This window comes from Diadema antillarum, unplaced genomic scaffold (genome assembly GCF_040938485.1).
Source record: "Diadema antillarum isolate AM-2024a unplaced genomic scaffold, OU_Dant_1.0 seq00000946_RagTag, whole genome shotgun sequence".
NCBI classification, from domain to species: domain Eukaryota; kingdom Metazoa; phylum Echinodermata; class Echinoidea; order Diadematoida; family Diadematidae; genus Diadema; species Diadema antillarum.
The window spans coordinates 4,115-17,793 of NW_027271795.1; the positions used below are offsets into that span (position 1 = coordinate 4,115).

The following is a 13,679-nucleotide window of genomic DNA, read 5'->3' on the forward strand; positions in this document are numbered from 1 at the left end:
TTGAAATGAAAAAATGAAATAATAATCAAGGAGTTTTGACATTTGCGGATGATTCTGGGATCAACCTTCATCAACCCTCCAAGTTTCATTCCATTTAACGGACAGACGGACAGACAGACAAACGTTGATCAAATCATGGTCTGATTCGCTATTTTTTCGTTATTTGAATGCAAGCAATGAGTTTTGACATTTTATTTTGTGGTTGACGCGTTATGACCTTTGCAGTAAAAATGAAAATTTTGACATTAAAATGTATGTGGTCGACGCGTTATGACATTTGTGGTTAATCAGATTTTGACATTTGTGGTCGACGCGTTATGACACTTGTGGTTTAATTAGATTTTGACATTTGTGGTTGACGTGTTATGACATTTGTGGTGATTCTGACATTAGTGGATTAATGATTTTAACATTTGTGGGCTCTACAAACCCCGTATAAAATTCAACGATGAGCCTTAAAATTTACTATTTTCATGAAAAGTCGGGACCGTGCATGCGGTACAGAATACCTAAATTGGTGGTGGTGGTGGTGGTGGGGGGGGGGGGGGGGGGTCTTACATCTTCTCAGCTAGCTACGATACATTTTTTTTTTTAGGGGGGATGGGTATACTTGTTATTTATTTGACAGAGTATATAGGATACATATCATAAACATCGGCAAACATGAAACAAAAACCATGCAGAGTTAACATTGCAAGGGATACACAGGAATTTACTCTATGAATACATGTAACACCCATCTCCATGCTCTTATTAATTCATCACTATACAATGCTCGTATGATCCCCTTCGAAAGTATAATGTACCTCCCTTTTTTATTGATTATTATAAATTATGTTGAAATTCTTTACTTTCACGTAGGCTTACACTGTTCATATATTATTGATTATGTTAATTTTGATGGAGAAGATAGTGACTTGAACTAAACACAAAATGAAAGAGGAATAGATGGTGACAAAATGTGAGTCAGGGCATACAAAAATAAAGACAGTTTTACTATTGCCTGTATAGGCATGTGAACCCATGCAATCTTGTTGCCCCTAGGCCCCCTTATACGGAACATTGACCATGCATTTACAGACTTAAGTAGACAAATTTAATTTCAAATATTATACCATTTACTTGTAAATTATTTTACAAACAAAGTAAACAGGAAATCGTATATATAGATTAAAAACATGTAGATCCACAGAGCAGACAAACAATAAAATAAAGCATCTGTGTTCCACATAAACTAGTATAGGCCTATAGTGGCGACTGGTTGTGCCTCCGCCATACGACATTTGATGGTAAAATCTGTTGTAAGTGTCTAGATACATTTTTATTCCCTTGTTTTCATGGTTTTCATATGGACAAGTGTTTTAAATTGCTGAGAGGAAAATAACTGGTGCAAAGTATTGATGAACAGGTGAAAAGACATAGGGAGCTAGGACTCTATAGAACGTAGGGCTATAGGCCTATTGTCCATGATCCAGGGGTGGAATGGAGTTCATGTACAGTTTGTCCCCTCAATACCACTTTAATAGTCTTTATCTGCAACCATTTCGGTAACACGAGACTGTATTTGCTCCTGCGACAATCGCCTATTTTCTCTAACATAATGGTTGTGATAGGGTTTTAGATCATTTAGTTTGACGTGAGAATTGGAATTATATGGTTAGTGTTATATAATGTTTGTGGGCAGAATTCATATTTGGCTTAGCGTACAGATATTTAATAGGAGCAATAATTATTGTTGCTGGAGCTTAAGTGTCATGGAGCCCCCATCATACATGATAACTTAGTCTATTTGTAAAGGTGTAAACGTTTTCAGTAAAATACAGCTGCTAGAGAAGAAAAACACGGCCCACATCGATACATAGACATACCCGAATAAGTGAGTTCTTTTTTTTTTTTTTTTTTTTTTTTTTTTTGAACAGACTTGCTTATGCTAGCTCGCAAAGCTGATCCCGTGTTTATGTTCAAGGGCCAAAAAGAAGGAAAGAAAACGATTTATCATAACATCGCAGGGTTTAGGGGCGGATCCAAGGGGGTGCTCCCACAGAACTCGGTTCTGTGGGTGCTCCCACAAAATTCGCCCCTCCATAAAAAAAGGGGGGCACCCAGTGCTCTCCCCCTGGATCCGCCCACTGCATCGGAACACATGAACCACGTCCCTACATACTGTAACTGCTACAGACGTCCCACCCACGACTCGGGCTCCGGTTTCACATGCACATTGCATTGTTCGAGTGACGGTTATTATTTATCTCACAATGCCAGGTAGCGTCGTAGTTGCTGTCATTCGTATGCAGCGGTAAATACAAACATTCGATCACTTGGCAGAAGCATATCGCTACAAATAACTCTGAAGATTTCTTGCCACTTATGATCAGCCTTTCAGGGTAAGTCAAGATGCTGGGGAAGCATGTAACTCACGGTTTCCTACCTGCTCTACGTAGACTAAATCAATCCTGGTAAATGGATTGACTGTAACAAGTTATCGAAATTGATGCAGTCCCACTCGCTCACATTTATGTTATAAAGACTTGCGTGCCAAAACTACTTCTTTCTCTCCACTCAACGGCATGAGCATGAATTATGAGGCGCTAGGCGAGGATGAGTCACGAGTATGCTTGGGCAAGTGTCTATGGAAAATGTATGTTTTAGCAAAATCAGCCCGTCTCATTAGTCAATGAATGGGTTACCAAGGTAAAAGCAGAGACATGTTAAAACCATGTCTGATCTACTTGACTAGGGTAGACATGTTTTGATAAGCAGCTGAGCTGATGATGTAGTGATGAGTGCCACTGACACAGACTGTTAAGTCTGTATGTGGCTGTGCTGTATAAACTTGTAGTCCACGTACCACAGTAGTCCACCACACGCCTCTTCGCTGATGATGGAGTGGTACAGTGCACTCCCGTTATAACGAAATGCTCGGGACCGGCAGTTTTCTTTCGTTATAACAAAATTTCGTTATAACCAAACAAATTATACAATATATAATGAAAACAAGGAAACCACGTATATATATCATATTCTCTTTGCTGAATACTCGTCATACACTGGAAAGCTATATGAAATGTGATGGGATAACTGTATTACAATAATAAACGCAAGTTCCCCTCAGAAACTGTGCATGACACAAGGAGCAAACACACAGTGGTGTGAAGCGTTCACCCATGCAGAGACGATATCCTTGTTCCGCTACGTATTTTTGAAAGCAATTCGCATTTCGTTATAATGTAGCACATTTCTTTTGTTTTTCTTTGTCTGTGGCGCTCAGAAAAGACTTTGTTATAACGGGAATTTCGCTATAACCGTGTTCGTTATAAGCGAATTTTGTACTATAGACTTTATTGGTGATAATTTTGGGACCAGAAGATTTACTTCGTTATAACGAAATTTCGTTATAACCATGTTCGTTGTAACGGGAGTGCACTGTATATCGAGAAGTCAGGACTCAAACAGATCACAACATCCTCCAAGTAGATCTTGACACACTGTCAAACTGGTCCCCAAAATGGCTCATGGGCTTCAACATAAAGAAATGTGCTGTCCTTACAACAAGCAAGAAAAGGGAACCCAGCACACACATGTATCAACTTGTTGGGGAAAGTATCCCGAGAGTTGACCATTATAAATACCTTGGCATTACAGTATCACATGACTTACGTTGGAACCTCCACTGCCAACAAATCCGGCATAAAGCAAATCGCACTCTTGGCCTTCTTAGGAGAACTTTATCACCATGTTCCCAAGAAATAAAAAACAGAGCCTATAAAGCCCTTGTATGACCTCAGATTGAATATGGTTCTGAAACCTGTAATCCTCACAAGACCACAAGTATTTAAGATCTGGAGAGAGTTCAAAAAGCTGCTGCCCGCTTCACTCATCGTGATTATAGGAAGAGCACATCTTCATCGCAGCTCGTGTCAAACCTGGGATGGGACCTCCTCCATACTCGTAGACTCTGTGCACAAGCAACCATGTTCTTCAAAATATACCACAACCTCGTAGACATTCCTCTCCCACCAACCATTACCCCAGCCTTATTCATATAGATTGGTAGACGAGACCACTCCCTAAAACTCACCATTCCGGACGCAGATGCCTTTAAATACCGCTATTCTTAATACCCACGCACCGTCAGAATCTGGAACAAACTATCTTACGTAGCTGTTACTACACCCTCCCCAGCTACTTTCCGGGAAGCTGCTGTCCCCATCATTAGAAGCATGCAGCCTCCCCCTGGATTCAGGCTCCTGTAAGCCCGGTCATGTTTTTACTTGCACTTCACACTTTTTATTGTAAATATACTTTCCTATTCACTGACAGCCGTTGACTGCACACATGCACATCATCCCGGTATAGCTTCCAGAGTGAGCTCTGCAAAGGGATTACCACTTCAAGTAGTGTGGGATGTGGTCATTGGCTTGACCGAATGATCGGTCTGTATCTGGTCGCTGGGGATATGTTCCGCGCAGCTACATTGTACTGTGTTTGACTTCCGGAGGAGAGTGATAACGTCAACACACTGCTATATATGTATAGCTTCTGACCATTCGAGCATTGAGAATTTAGGGTTTCTGGGACGAACACTGAACTAGGGCTTTCTATTCTATAGCTCAGTCGGTAAAGCACCGGGCTAGCAATCCGGAGGTCTCGCGTTCGAATTCCGATGGAATCCCATTTTCTTTGCTCAATTTTCCACAAAAAAAAAAAAATAAATAAATAAAAGACTCCTCCGGACAGACAGATCTTTCTGTCTAGTCATTGGCATGACATGTGATTGTAATGTATGTAGATAAGATTTAATTGTGCAAACAAACTTTGGTGAGATGGCATGCAATTTCAACAAGTTGATGAAGTTTAAATCTATATCGAACAGAGTTTTATTGGCCATTGGCCGTTGATGTCACCGTGTACCATCCCAGTAATCAGTATGGCTTCCCACGAAAAGGATTACTCCTTCAAGTTCAAGGTTCAAGGTTCATGAACATTTCGACATCATAGAATTTAGGTATAGTTGTCCTGGATGAACTAGTATATTGTACCAACGGGCCAACCCAGACCCAATTCAATGGAATATTCATAGTAACGTGCTCTTGCTGGTATTGAAGATTTGGCTGTACACTGAAAGATTAGAATTGTCTCACAGCATACAACAATGAAACTGCACCTTGCATTACAGTAACCAATCACTGTCATATTTGATGTAGTGTTTGCACATTGTAAGCTGATGTTGCTTATCAGTATCATGTTAAATAGCACATTAATTCATTAGATATTTAAAATTATACATCACACAATTTTAAGGACAATTATGATTTAACCCAGGTCTGAATGTAGGCACTCAAGTGATACTCCCTAGTAAGCCCTATTGTATTAAAAGCAACTTTTGTGAGGCCTATGAATAGCATATTTATTTTGACTCATTTTACCATATTCCATTAAGGAGTATGGATTTTTGTCCCCGCCGAACGAGTTCGAGCAGGGGACTATGAAACGGGCTCCGTACGTGTGTGTGTCTGTGTGTCCGTCCGTCCGTCCGTCCGTCCGTCCATCCGTGCGTCCGTGTGTGATCAAAATGTTCAATTTGCTACTTCTCTGTCATTTATGAGCCAATTTTGATTCTGTTTGCTTTATATGATAGCACTACATGGGAGCTTTGAAACTTCTACACAGAATTTCAGTTGTGACCTTTGCCCTTGACCTTTGACCTATATTGTACATTTTGCTTCAAAATGCTACTCCTTCGCCATTTCTAACCCGATTTTGATTCCATTTGCTTTATGTGATGGCACTAGGTGAGGGCTTCAAAACTTCTACACAGAATTTTGACCTTTGACTTCTTTGACCTTTGACCTTGATTTTTGACCTATATTGTACATTGGCTACAAAATGCTACTCCTTCGCCATTTCTAACCCGATTTCGATTCAGTTTGCTTTATGTGATGGCACTAGGTGAGGGCTTCAAAACTTCTACACAGAATTTTGACCTTTGACTTCTTTGACCTCTGACCTTGATTTTTGACCTGTATTGTACATTTTGCTACCAAATGCTACTCCTTCGCCATTTCTAACCCGATTTCGATTCCGTTTGCTTTATGTGATGGCACTAGGTGAGGTCTTCAAAACTTCTACACAGAATTTTGACCTTTGACTTCTTTGACCTTTGACCTTGATTTTTGACCTATATTGTACATTGGCTACAAAATGCTACTTCTTCGCCATTTCTAACCCGATTTCGATTCCGTTTGCTTTATGTGATGGCACTAGGTGAGGGCTTCAAAACTTCTACGCAGAATTTTGACCTTTGACTTCTTTGACCTTTGACCTTGATCTTTTTACCTATATTGTACATTTTGCTACTAAATGCTACTTCCGGCGGGGACATATATTACGCACCGCGTATTCTACTTTTCCTTGTCTTCTTTCCTTCATACCTGTCCAATGTGTAGAAATAGAAAGATATCAAGCAATATTAGAGTCACACTGGAATTTCTTTCTCTTCCCAGTCATGTCATCGCCAACTTCCACGATAGACTTCCAGCAGTCTGAAGCATCTGCTCTCTCACCCCTCCATGGAGCGGAGTTTCGACGTAGCCCCTCCCCCTTTGGCAGAGCACAAAGCCCCTTGCGTACTAGACCTCCAGACCACGGTGACCCCTGGCCCTCCCCTGGAACTAGTGGAGACCTATCACAGGTTGTGAAACAGCTTAGGGGTCAAGTGAAGCGACTGCAACAAGATCACAATGCAGAGATGGGTGAGAAAAGTTGATCACGTTACTTTTAGATTCTCTCCTCACTTCTCATATTTTTAATCTGCTTGTTTGTGAGGGCCTTTCTGCCGTGGCCTCAATGAACCACTGTTCACTTTTGCCGTACATTTTTTGCCTCTCTGGTCCATTGGCTTCATCAGAAAGAAGCGCATACACTACAAACCCAGCTTGAAGGCTCGTATTAAGACATGAAATATTTGTTAATACTTACAAACAAATCACAGGGGTCATTAATGTAGACTACAGAAAGACTGTTTGCTGTGTATCTCTCCTCAAAGGGTGTTCCTGTTACCATCAGCAAATTAGGAATGGTGTGACCAGCATAGATCATTATACAGAAAACGCAATGCTTTGTGACATACATTTTGTACCTGTGAGATGGCATATCCCTTTAAAGTCGGAAATTATATATATTGAGTTCAGCTCAGGCTCCAGACTAATGAGAGTAAAATTGTCCCTCTTGCTGGGGTTAATTCCAGGGTCCTGATGTTGAAGTAGCTTGCATTGGGAAAATAAAAATAAAATAAAAGCATTTGTCATTGCTCAAGGCCCCATTTCATAAAAGATGTTAGGATGACAACTCTTGCTGGAATGACCACTTTCCACAGCAAACCGCCAATCAGGAAGCTGTATTCTTGTCGTTACCATGACAATAGTCATTCCAGCAAAGAGTTGTCATCAAATAAACTCAGATGTTTACTGTTTGAGATTGAGAGAGATGTGAATTTTTCTCCTTCTCTCAGGAGTACAGTGTATATCAACATGGACATCTGTAGACATACTGTAGCAGCAGTCATACCTTGCCAAACAGTATTCCAGCTATTCACATACATTTCTTGTCCAATGTTTCACATTTGGCAGATGCATTTCTTAACAGGCATGGTTCCTTAAACCTGGTGGAAAGTTTCATGCATTAATGGACATTGAATTTTGATCTCCATTTGACCTTCTGACAAGGTGTGACTGTTGCTTATCCTTGCTGTGTTAATGTAATTAAAACACTAATGCACATACCATCTGTTTGATGTTTTGTACAGTATTTGATTGCAACACTAATTTTGAAGCATATAGGCATTCCAGCTCTTTGTAGTTCAGATTACAGTGTATCTCTAAACATTGAACTGATGAGGTATTGGAAAATTGAAGAAAAACAGAATCAGCATTATGAGTTGGCCCCAGCTGCATGCCACACACATTAACTTGATATTACTTGGTTTAAAGGCCCTGTTTACCTTTGGGAGCAGTGATTTTAAAAATGTTCAAGATAATACATTTGATACATATGTGTAGGTCACTTGTATCACAAAACATCCTACCATATAAAATTTTTGCAGTAAAGCCTAAAATATTTATAAGCAGGTATATACATGTATCTATTTTTCTCATTGAACCTTAACTGTAGACGGTTTAATCTGGACACATTTTTATTATAACTATTGTTCACATTTTGTATGTTTAACAATACTTAACATCGATTTTACTGATTCAGATTTTTACATTGGTTGTTTCTATCCCTAACTCACATTTTAGAACTATTTTGAAGCACTAATACTGGGTTTTTGTTTCATCTGCAAATGGTAAATTATGCCTGTAATACGTATCAGTTCTTGCATCCTCCTTGGCAAGAACCTAAAAAGTCATTATTATTGTGATTGCCATTTTAAGTTGTTTGTACAACAGAGCCTCAATGTAAAGGAAAAATTGGAAGTTTTGAATATGATGTTCATTATTTTTTTTTTTTTAAGTTAGTGCTGTTCACGTAAGTCATAGCTCCGTCTAGTAATTACAAGTAATAATTTCTTGATGATATTTCATTGTTCCATAATTGATGATGAAACAAATGCTTACAAAATGTCAGTCTTCTTCTTCCTCCAATGTCACTTTTCTGTGTCTATTCCGTAATCCTTCTCTTCTGTTGCGCCACGTCTGTGGAACTCTCTACCAGTCCCGCTTCAGAATTGCAGCAGCCTCAATACCTTCAAATCTGAACTGAAGACTTAAATCTTTTCCAGCAACTTTGTGAATGATGTGTGACACATTGTGGGAGCTGGGTACCTTTGAATGTGTCTACAGATAAAAGGCGCTATATAAGTGTTGTTTCTAACATCATCATCATCTTTTTAAAGCATTTATGTAATACACAATTGTACAAGACACAGAGACAGATATTTCTTCTTGGTGTACTTTGTAATTGAGGCTTTATACAGAGCTCACAGTTCCGTAATTGGCTAAGACTTCCACTGTATATTGTCATTCAACATGTAGAGAATTGACCATGTAAACTTTAGAGGAGTGATTTTAGAATCAATTACTTGAAACATTGATAACACAGAACATGTACAATATAATGGTGATAATTCTGTGGCATTTCTTTCAGTATTTTCTCAACAAAATCAGACTAATCATGCAAATATCCTCATTGTACTGTTGTCCTGATTATATTCTGCTGAAAACATGAATTACCGGTACTTTCTAAAACGTATTCACTTTGCGTGAAAGCTATCTGCAATATTGTGGCCATAAAAACACAAGATGTGTTCTACATTTTATGTGTGTTCATATCTCTGCATTTACTGTTGATTTGATAACATAATTGTATCTTTGAAATGGGATGTATCAACTAATCTCAAATAATGCACACTGACATTTAGTGTTCATTTGAACCATTTGAATGTTGTTATTTTATTTTCAGAATGAATTTTGTTGCAACTAAAAGATATCTCTTTTCATGTATTGATGCACAATTTTCGTAACTATCAATGATTAAAAAAAGTGGGAAAAGAATTGATCAGAGCATGCATTGAAGAGAAAGTGATTCTTGTGGTTTCTTCTTTTGTTCATAGACAATGTTGCACAACTCAGAAGAAGGCTGAATGAGTCAGAAAAAGAAAAACTCGAACTGACGTCAGCTTTTAATTCAGAGGTAAGTCTAAGGCATTATTTTGTTGTCTGTTCTGTAGATATTTCGCTCTGGTCAGCTATAGAGATGACCTTTGCATAGACTTGTCTTCTGTTGTCTGTTGTCTTGTCTATTGTGTTTTGTCCATAACTACTTAAATTTTTTCAACAAGATCTGTGGTGAGATTTTAACCAAACTTGGCAAGAATTATTCTTAAAGAACGTAGTACAGGTGCAGGGGATAGATTGTGTACCCATCGCCCTCGAGAGGGACCCAGAGGTTGGGCTTAGGGCTGTATTGAATAAGTTTCAAACAACTTCTTTTCCATCTAATGTAAAGCATCCAAGTCCCATGAATCTGTAAATCTTTGAGGAGAAAACATATTTTGTTGGCTGCGATAATGACAATGGTGGCCCAATTAGGCCCAAAGTGGAATCAAGTTGGGTTAGGGACCTAATGGCATAAATTACAAGCAGTTTTTGTCTTCTTTTATGAAACGCTTTGCTCAGATTTCAACCATACTTGCCATGGATCGTTTAATGGTCAGGAGGTACAGAGTTATTCAAAGTGCATGCATGTATCCCACAGTGGGGATTGGAAGCAGGAACCTACATTGTACACCTGTAGAGCAAAGGCCCAAAGGTCAAAAGTACATACTACTTAAAATAACCTGCTGTGTTAAATAGTGAAGTAGTACTTCACATTGGCATAATATGAACACCTACAATTTATATTCTAATGTTGGGAAAAGATAAAAGTTGTCACTGGTAAGTCTTTAAAAAACATCACTATCCCCATCAGAAAAAAAAGGAAAAACCCAACAACTTGTCATTTCTTGAAAAATGCAGTCATTAAACTTTGGTATACCTGGTAGCTGATATCACTCAGTATGAACTGGCATTACAAAATCCCCTTTGAGCCCTTCAATGTCCCATCAGAAAAAAAAAAGATGACAAAAACTTGTCATTTCTTAAACAATACATAAAGTGATTCAACCTTGGTATACCTGGTAACTGATGTCACTCAGTACTACATGTAACTGACATTACACAATTGGCTAAATTCGTCAAGACTTAAGTGGATCTTTGTTTCCAGAAGTCTTCAGTGTAGAAGGAAGGCCTTTGACCACAATGGAAAAGTACCAAGTAACAGTGAATGTATTGCCATAATGGCAAACTAAAAGCAGAAAGTTCATTTTTTTTTTTCAAACAGATGTTACATCATTCAACGAGGAGCCTCAACTTAGCACGCTATTAATCCATGTAAGACCTTTCACTCAAATGGCAATTACAAATTTTGACATATCTGCATCCCACTAGTAAGATTTGGATCATGATCCAAACCTCACTCCCAAACTGCCGTGTGAACTCCCTACCCCTCCCCCTCCCCCCTTATATGTGCATGACTTGTCACTTCGTTGGTCCACAGCAATAGCTTACTGAGTGAACTTCCGCCATATTCTTTTAAGTTCAAAAGAACTTGGCACACATGATCTTTTGAGATGTTCATATGTGAGACACGTTGTTACCATGATGGTGGTGTATTGTCGCAAAATAAAGACACTGAAAAAAAAAGCTTACTTCACATACAATGTATCTAGCATTTAGCAATTTGTATGAAATTTGGCACACACATTAGTCCTGGGCCCCATTTCATAAAAGATGTTAGCATGTCAACTCTTGCTGGAATGGCAACTTCCAATAGCAACAACCAATCAGGAAGCTTGATTCTTGTTGTTACCATGACAATTGCCATTCCAGCAAGAGTTGCTATCGTATCAACTTTTTATGAAATGGGGCCCTGGGGTATTCATATGCAAGACACATTATTTGAGAGTGGAAGATGCTTATTGCCATGGTAAAATATATTCAGGCTACAAACAGACAAACAAACAAACAAAAAGTGGAAAAAATTGTGCAGAGGCCAACACCCTAGAGTTTTAGAACTTGATCATTTGGCACACATTCTTCTTAAATTGTCTCAGAATTCGTTTGAAACATTATCATTTTGTCGGTCTATTCATAGAGGAACGTATCTTGTACAGTGCACTCCCGTTATAACGAAATGCTCGGGACCAGCAGTTTTCTTTTGTTATAACAAAATTTCGTCACAACCGAACAAATATAATATGTATAACGAAAACAAGGAATCCACGCACATATATCATATTCTGTTTGTTGAATACTCATCGTACACTTGAAAGCTATGTGAAATGGGATGGTACCTTTTTAATTTTGTTTGAATATTACATTTAAAAGAGAGCATAAAGTTGTTTGTATTGTCACACATGTATAGAAAATGACAGTTTAGGATTCTGTTACAGTTCGCTATTCCAAAGGTTTGTTTCTTACTAAAGTCCATTACTCCGAAGACTCCTTATTCTGAAGTTTCGCCGTTCCCGGGATTCCGAACGTTTGTTCATTTGAAGCTTTGCTCTTCCGAAGATTCGTTATTCCATAAGTTCATAATTTAGATATAAATGTATTGTTCGTTTTCCAAAGGTTCGTTGATTGGAAAATGAAATGAGGTCCGTCATTCCGAAGGTTTGTAAATAAAAAATGAGAAAGGTTCACTATTCCGAAGATGCGTTGTTCAGAAGGATTTTTATTCCAAAAATGAAATAAGGTTCATTATTCCGAAGGTCTGTTAATCAAAATAATGAGAAAGGTTAGTTGTTTTGAAGGTTCGGTTATCTTAAGACGATTATAAGGTTTGCAATTCCTAAGTTTTGTTAGGGGACTCATCTTTTTCACTTTTGGATTAACAAAACTTTTTTTGTAATGTTCCGATTAGTGAACATTTGGAATTCCTATCATTTTGGGACTAACGAACCGTCGTAATAAGAACCATATTTCATTGTCAGGTTAACGAACCTTATTAAAAACGAAACTTTGGAATAACACCAAAATGTTCATAATAACAAACCCTATTTCATTTCCGAACTAACGGACATTTAGGTGTATCAGAATCTGTGTGTTTTGTAATAAAGAACCTTCGAAACAGTAAAACGAACCTAATTTGATTTCAGATTATTGTATTACAATAACGCAAGTTCCCCTCGGAAACTGTGCGTGACACACAGAGTGAACACACAGTGATGTGAAGCGTTTGCCCATGCCGAGACGCTATAAAGGCTTGTTCCGCTACGTATTTTCGAAGTTGATCTACATTTCGTTATAACGGAGCACATTTCTTTTCTTTTTCTTTGTCAGTGACGCTCGGAAAAGATTTTGTTATAATGAAAATTTCGCTATAACCGTGTTCGTTATAAGCGAATTTTGTACCATAGGCTTTAATGGTGATGAATTTGGGACCAGAAGTTTTACTTCGTTATAACGAAATTTCGTTGTAACCGTGTTCGTTGCAACGGGAGTGCACTGTACCTTGTTGCTCTAATTTTCACAAGGCAATAATCAAAGGAAGGTTATAGACCTAATATCTCTAGTTTTTGTCCCATCACCTCCCCCCCCCCAAAAAAAAAAGCGCAGCATGTCTTTTCTTGTGCTCTACAAGATGTACAGAATAAAAAGAATGGTAATGAGAAAGAAAGCTTAGAAATGGGTAGAGAAGGTGCATGTTGCATTGGTTGACTGCAGTAAAGTGACCCAGGGCATTTGCTGTTTGCAACCACAACTAACACAGATGCCCCAAATGCGGGCAACCTCAAACATTAGTGGTTTAACCACAGGTTTTAACTGAGAGCCCCATGCAATTCTTCAACCCAGGCTGTTTTCAAGGCAGGTGCAACTGTAATTGGTCCCAAACCTGATGTATGGATGATTCAACATGAGTCATGCATCTGCTTTCGGTGTCCTTACACCTGCAAGAAACAGAATTAAACAAAGTCAAGAATGTCTGTAAGATTAAAGATAATGAAAGCGTTTTTGGTTTGTCTCCTCATATATCCCCTTTAATAATCTCCAGGAGCTTTGAATGGGTGTGTGGTGAGCCACACAGTTCAGGCATCATTTCCTGATTTGGTTTCTAGTTTTTCCTCTGTTGTTGTTGCTGTT

General features: G+C 38.6%; 1 protein-coding gene across 1 annotated transcript in view; it reads left to right on the forward strand.

Annotated features, from left to right (window-relative positions):
- Positions 1-2,378: 2,378 nt before the first annotated feature.
- LOC139741683 (coiled-coil domain-containing protein 171-like) overlaps positions 2,379-13,679 on the forward strand; it is a 43,689-nt gene continuing 32,388 nt past the window's right edge. Inside the window, exons 1-3 of the mRNA XM_071652264.1 lie at positions 2,379-2,384; positions 6,504-6,752; positions 9,611-9,690. Coding sequence (XP_071508365.1) covers positions 6,506-6,752; positions 9,611-9,690 — 327 coding nt within the window. The 5' untranslated portion in view covers positions 2,379-2,384; positions 6,504-6,505. The remainder of the gene's footprint in view (positions 2,385-6,503; positions 6,753-9,610; positions 9,691-13,679) is intronic.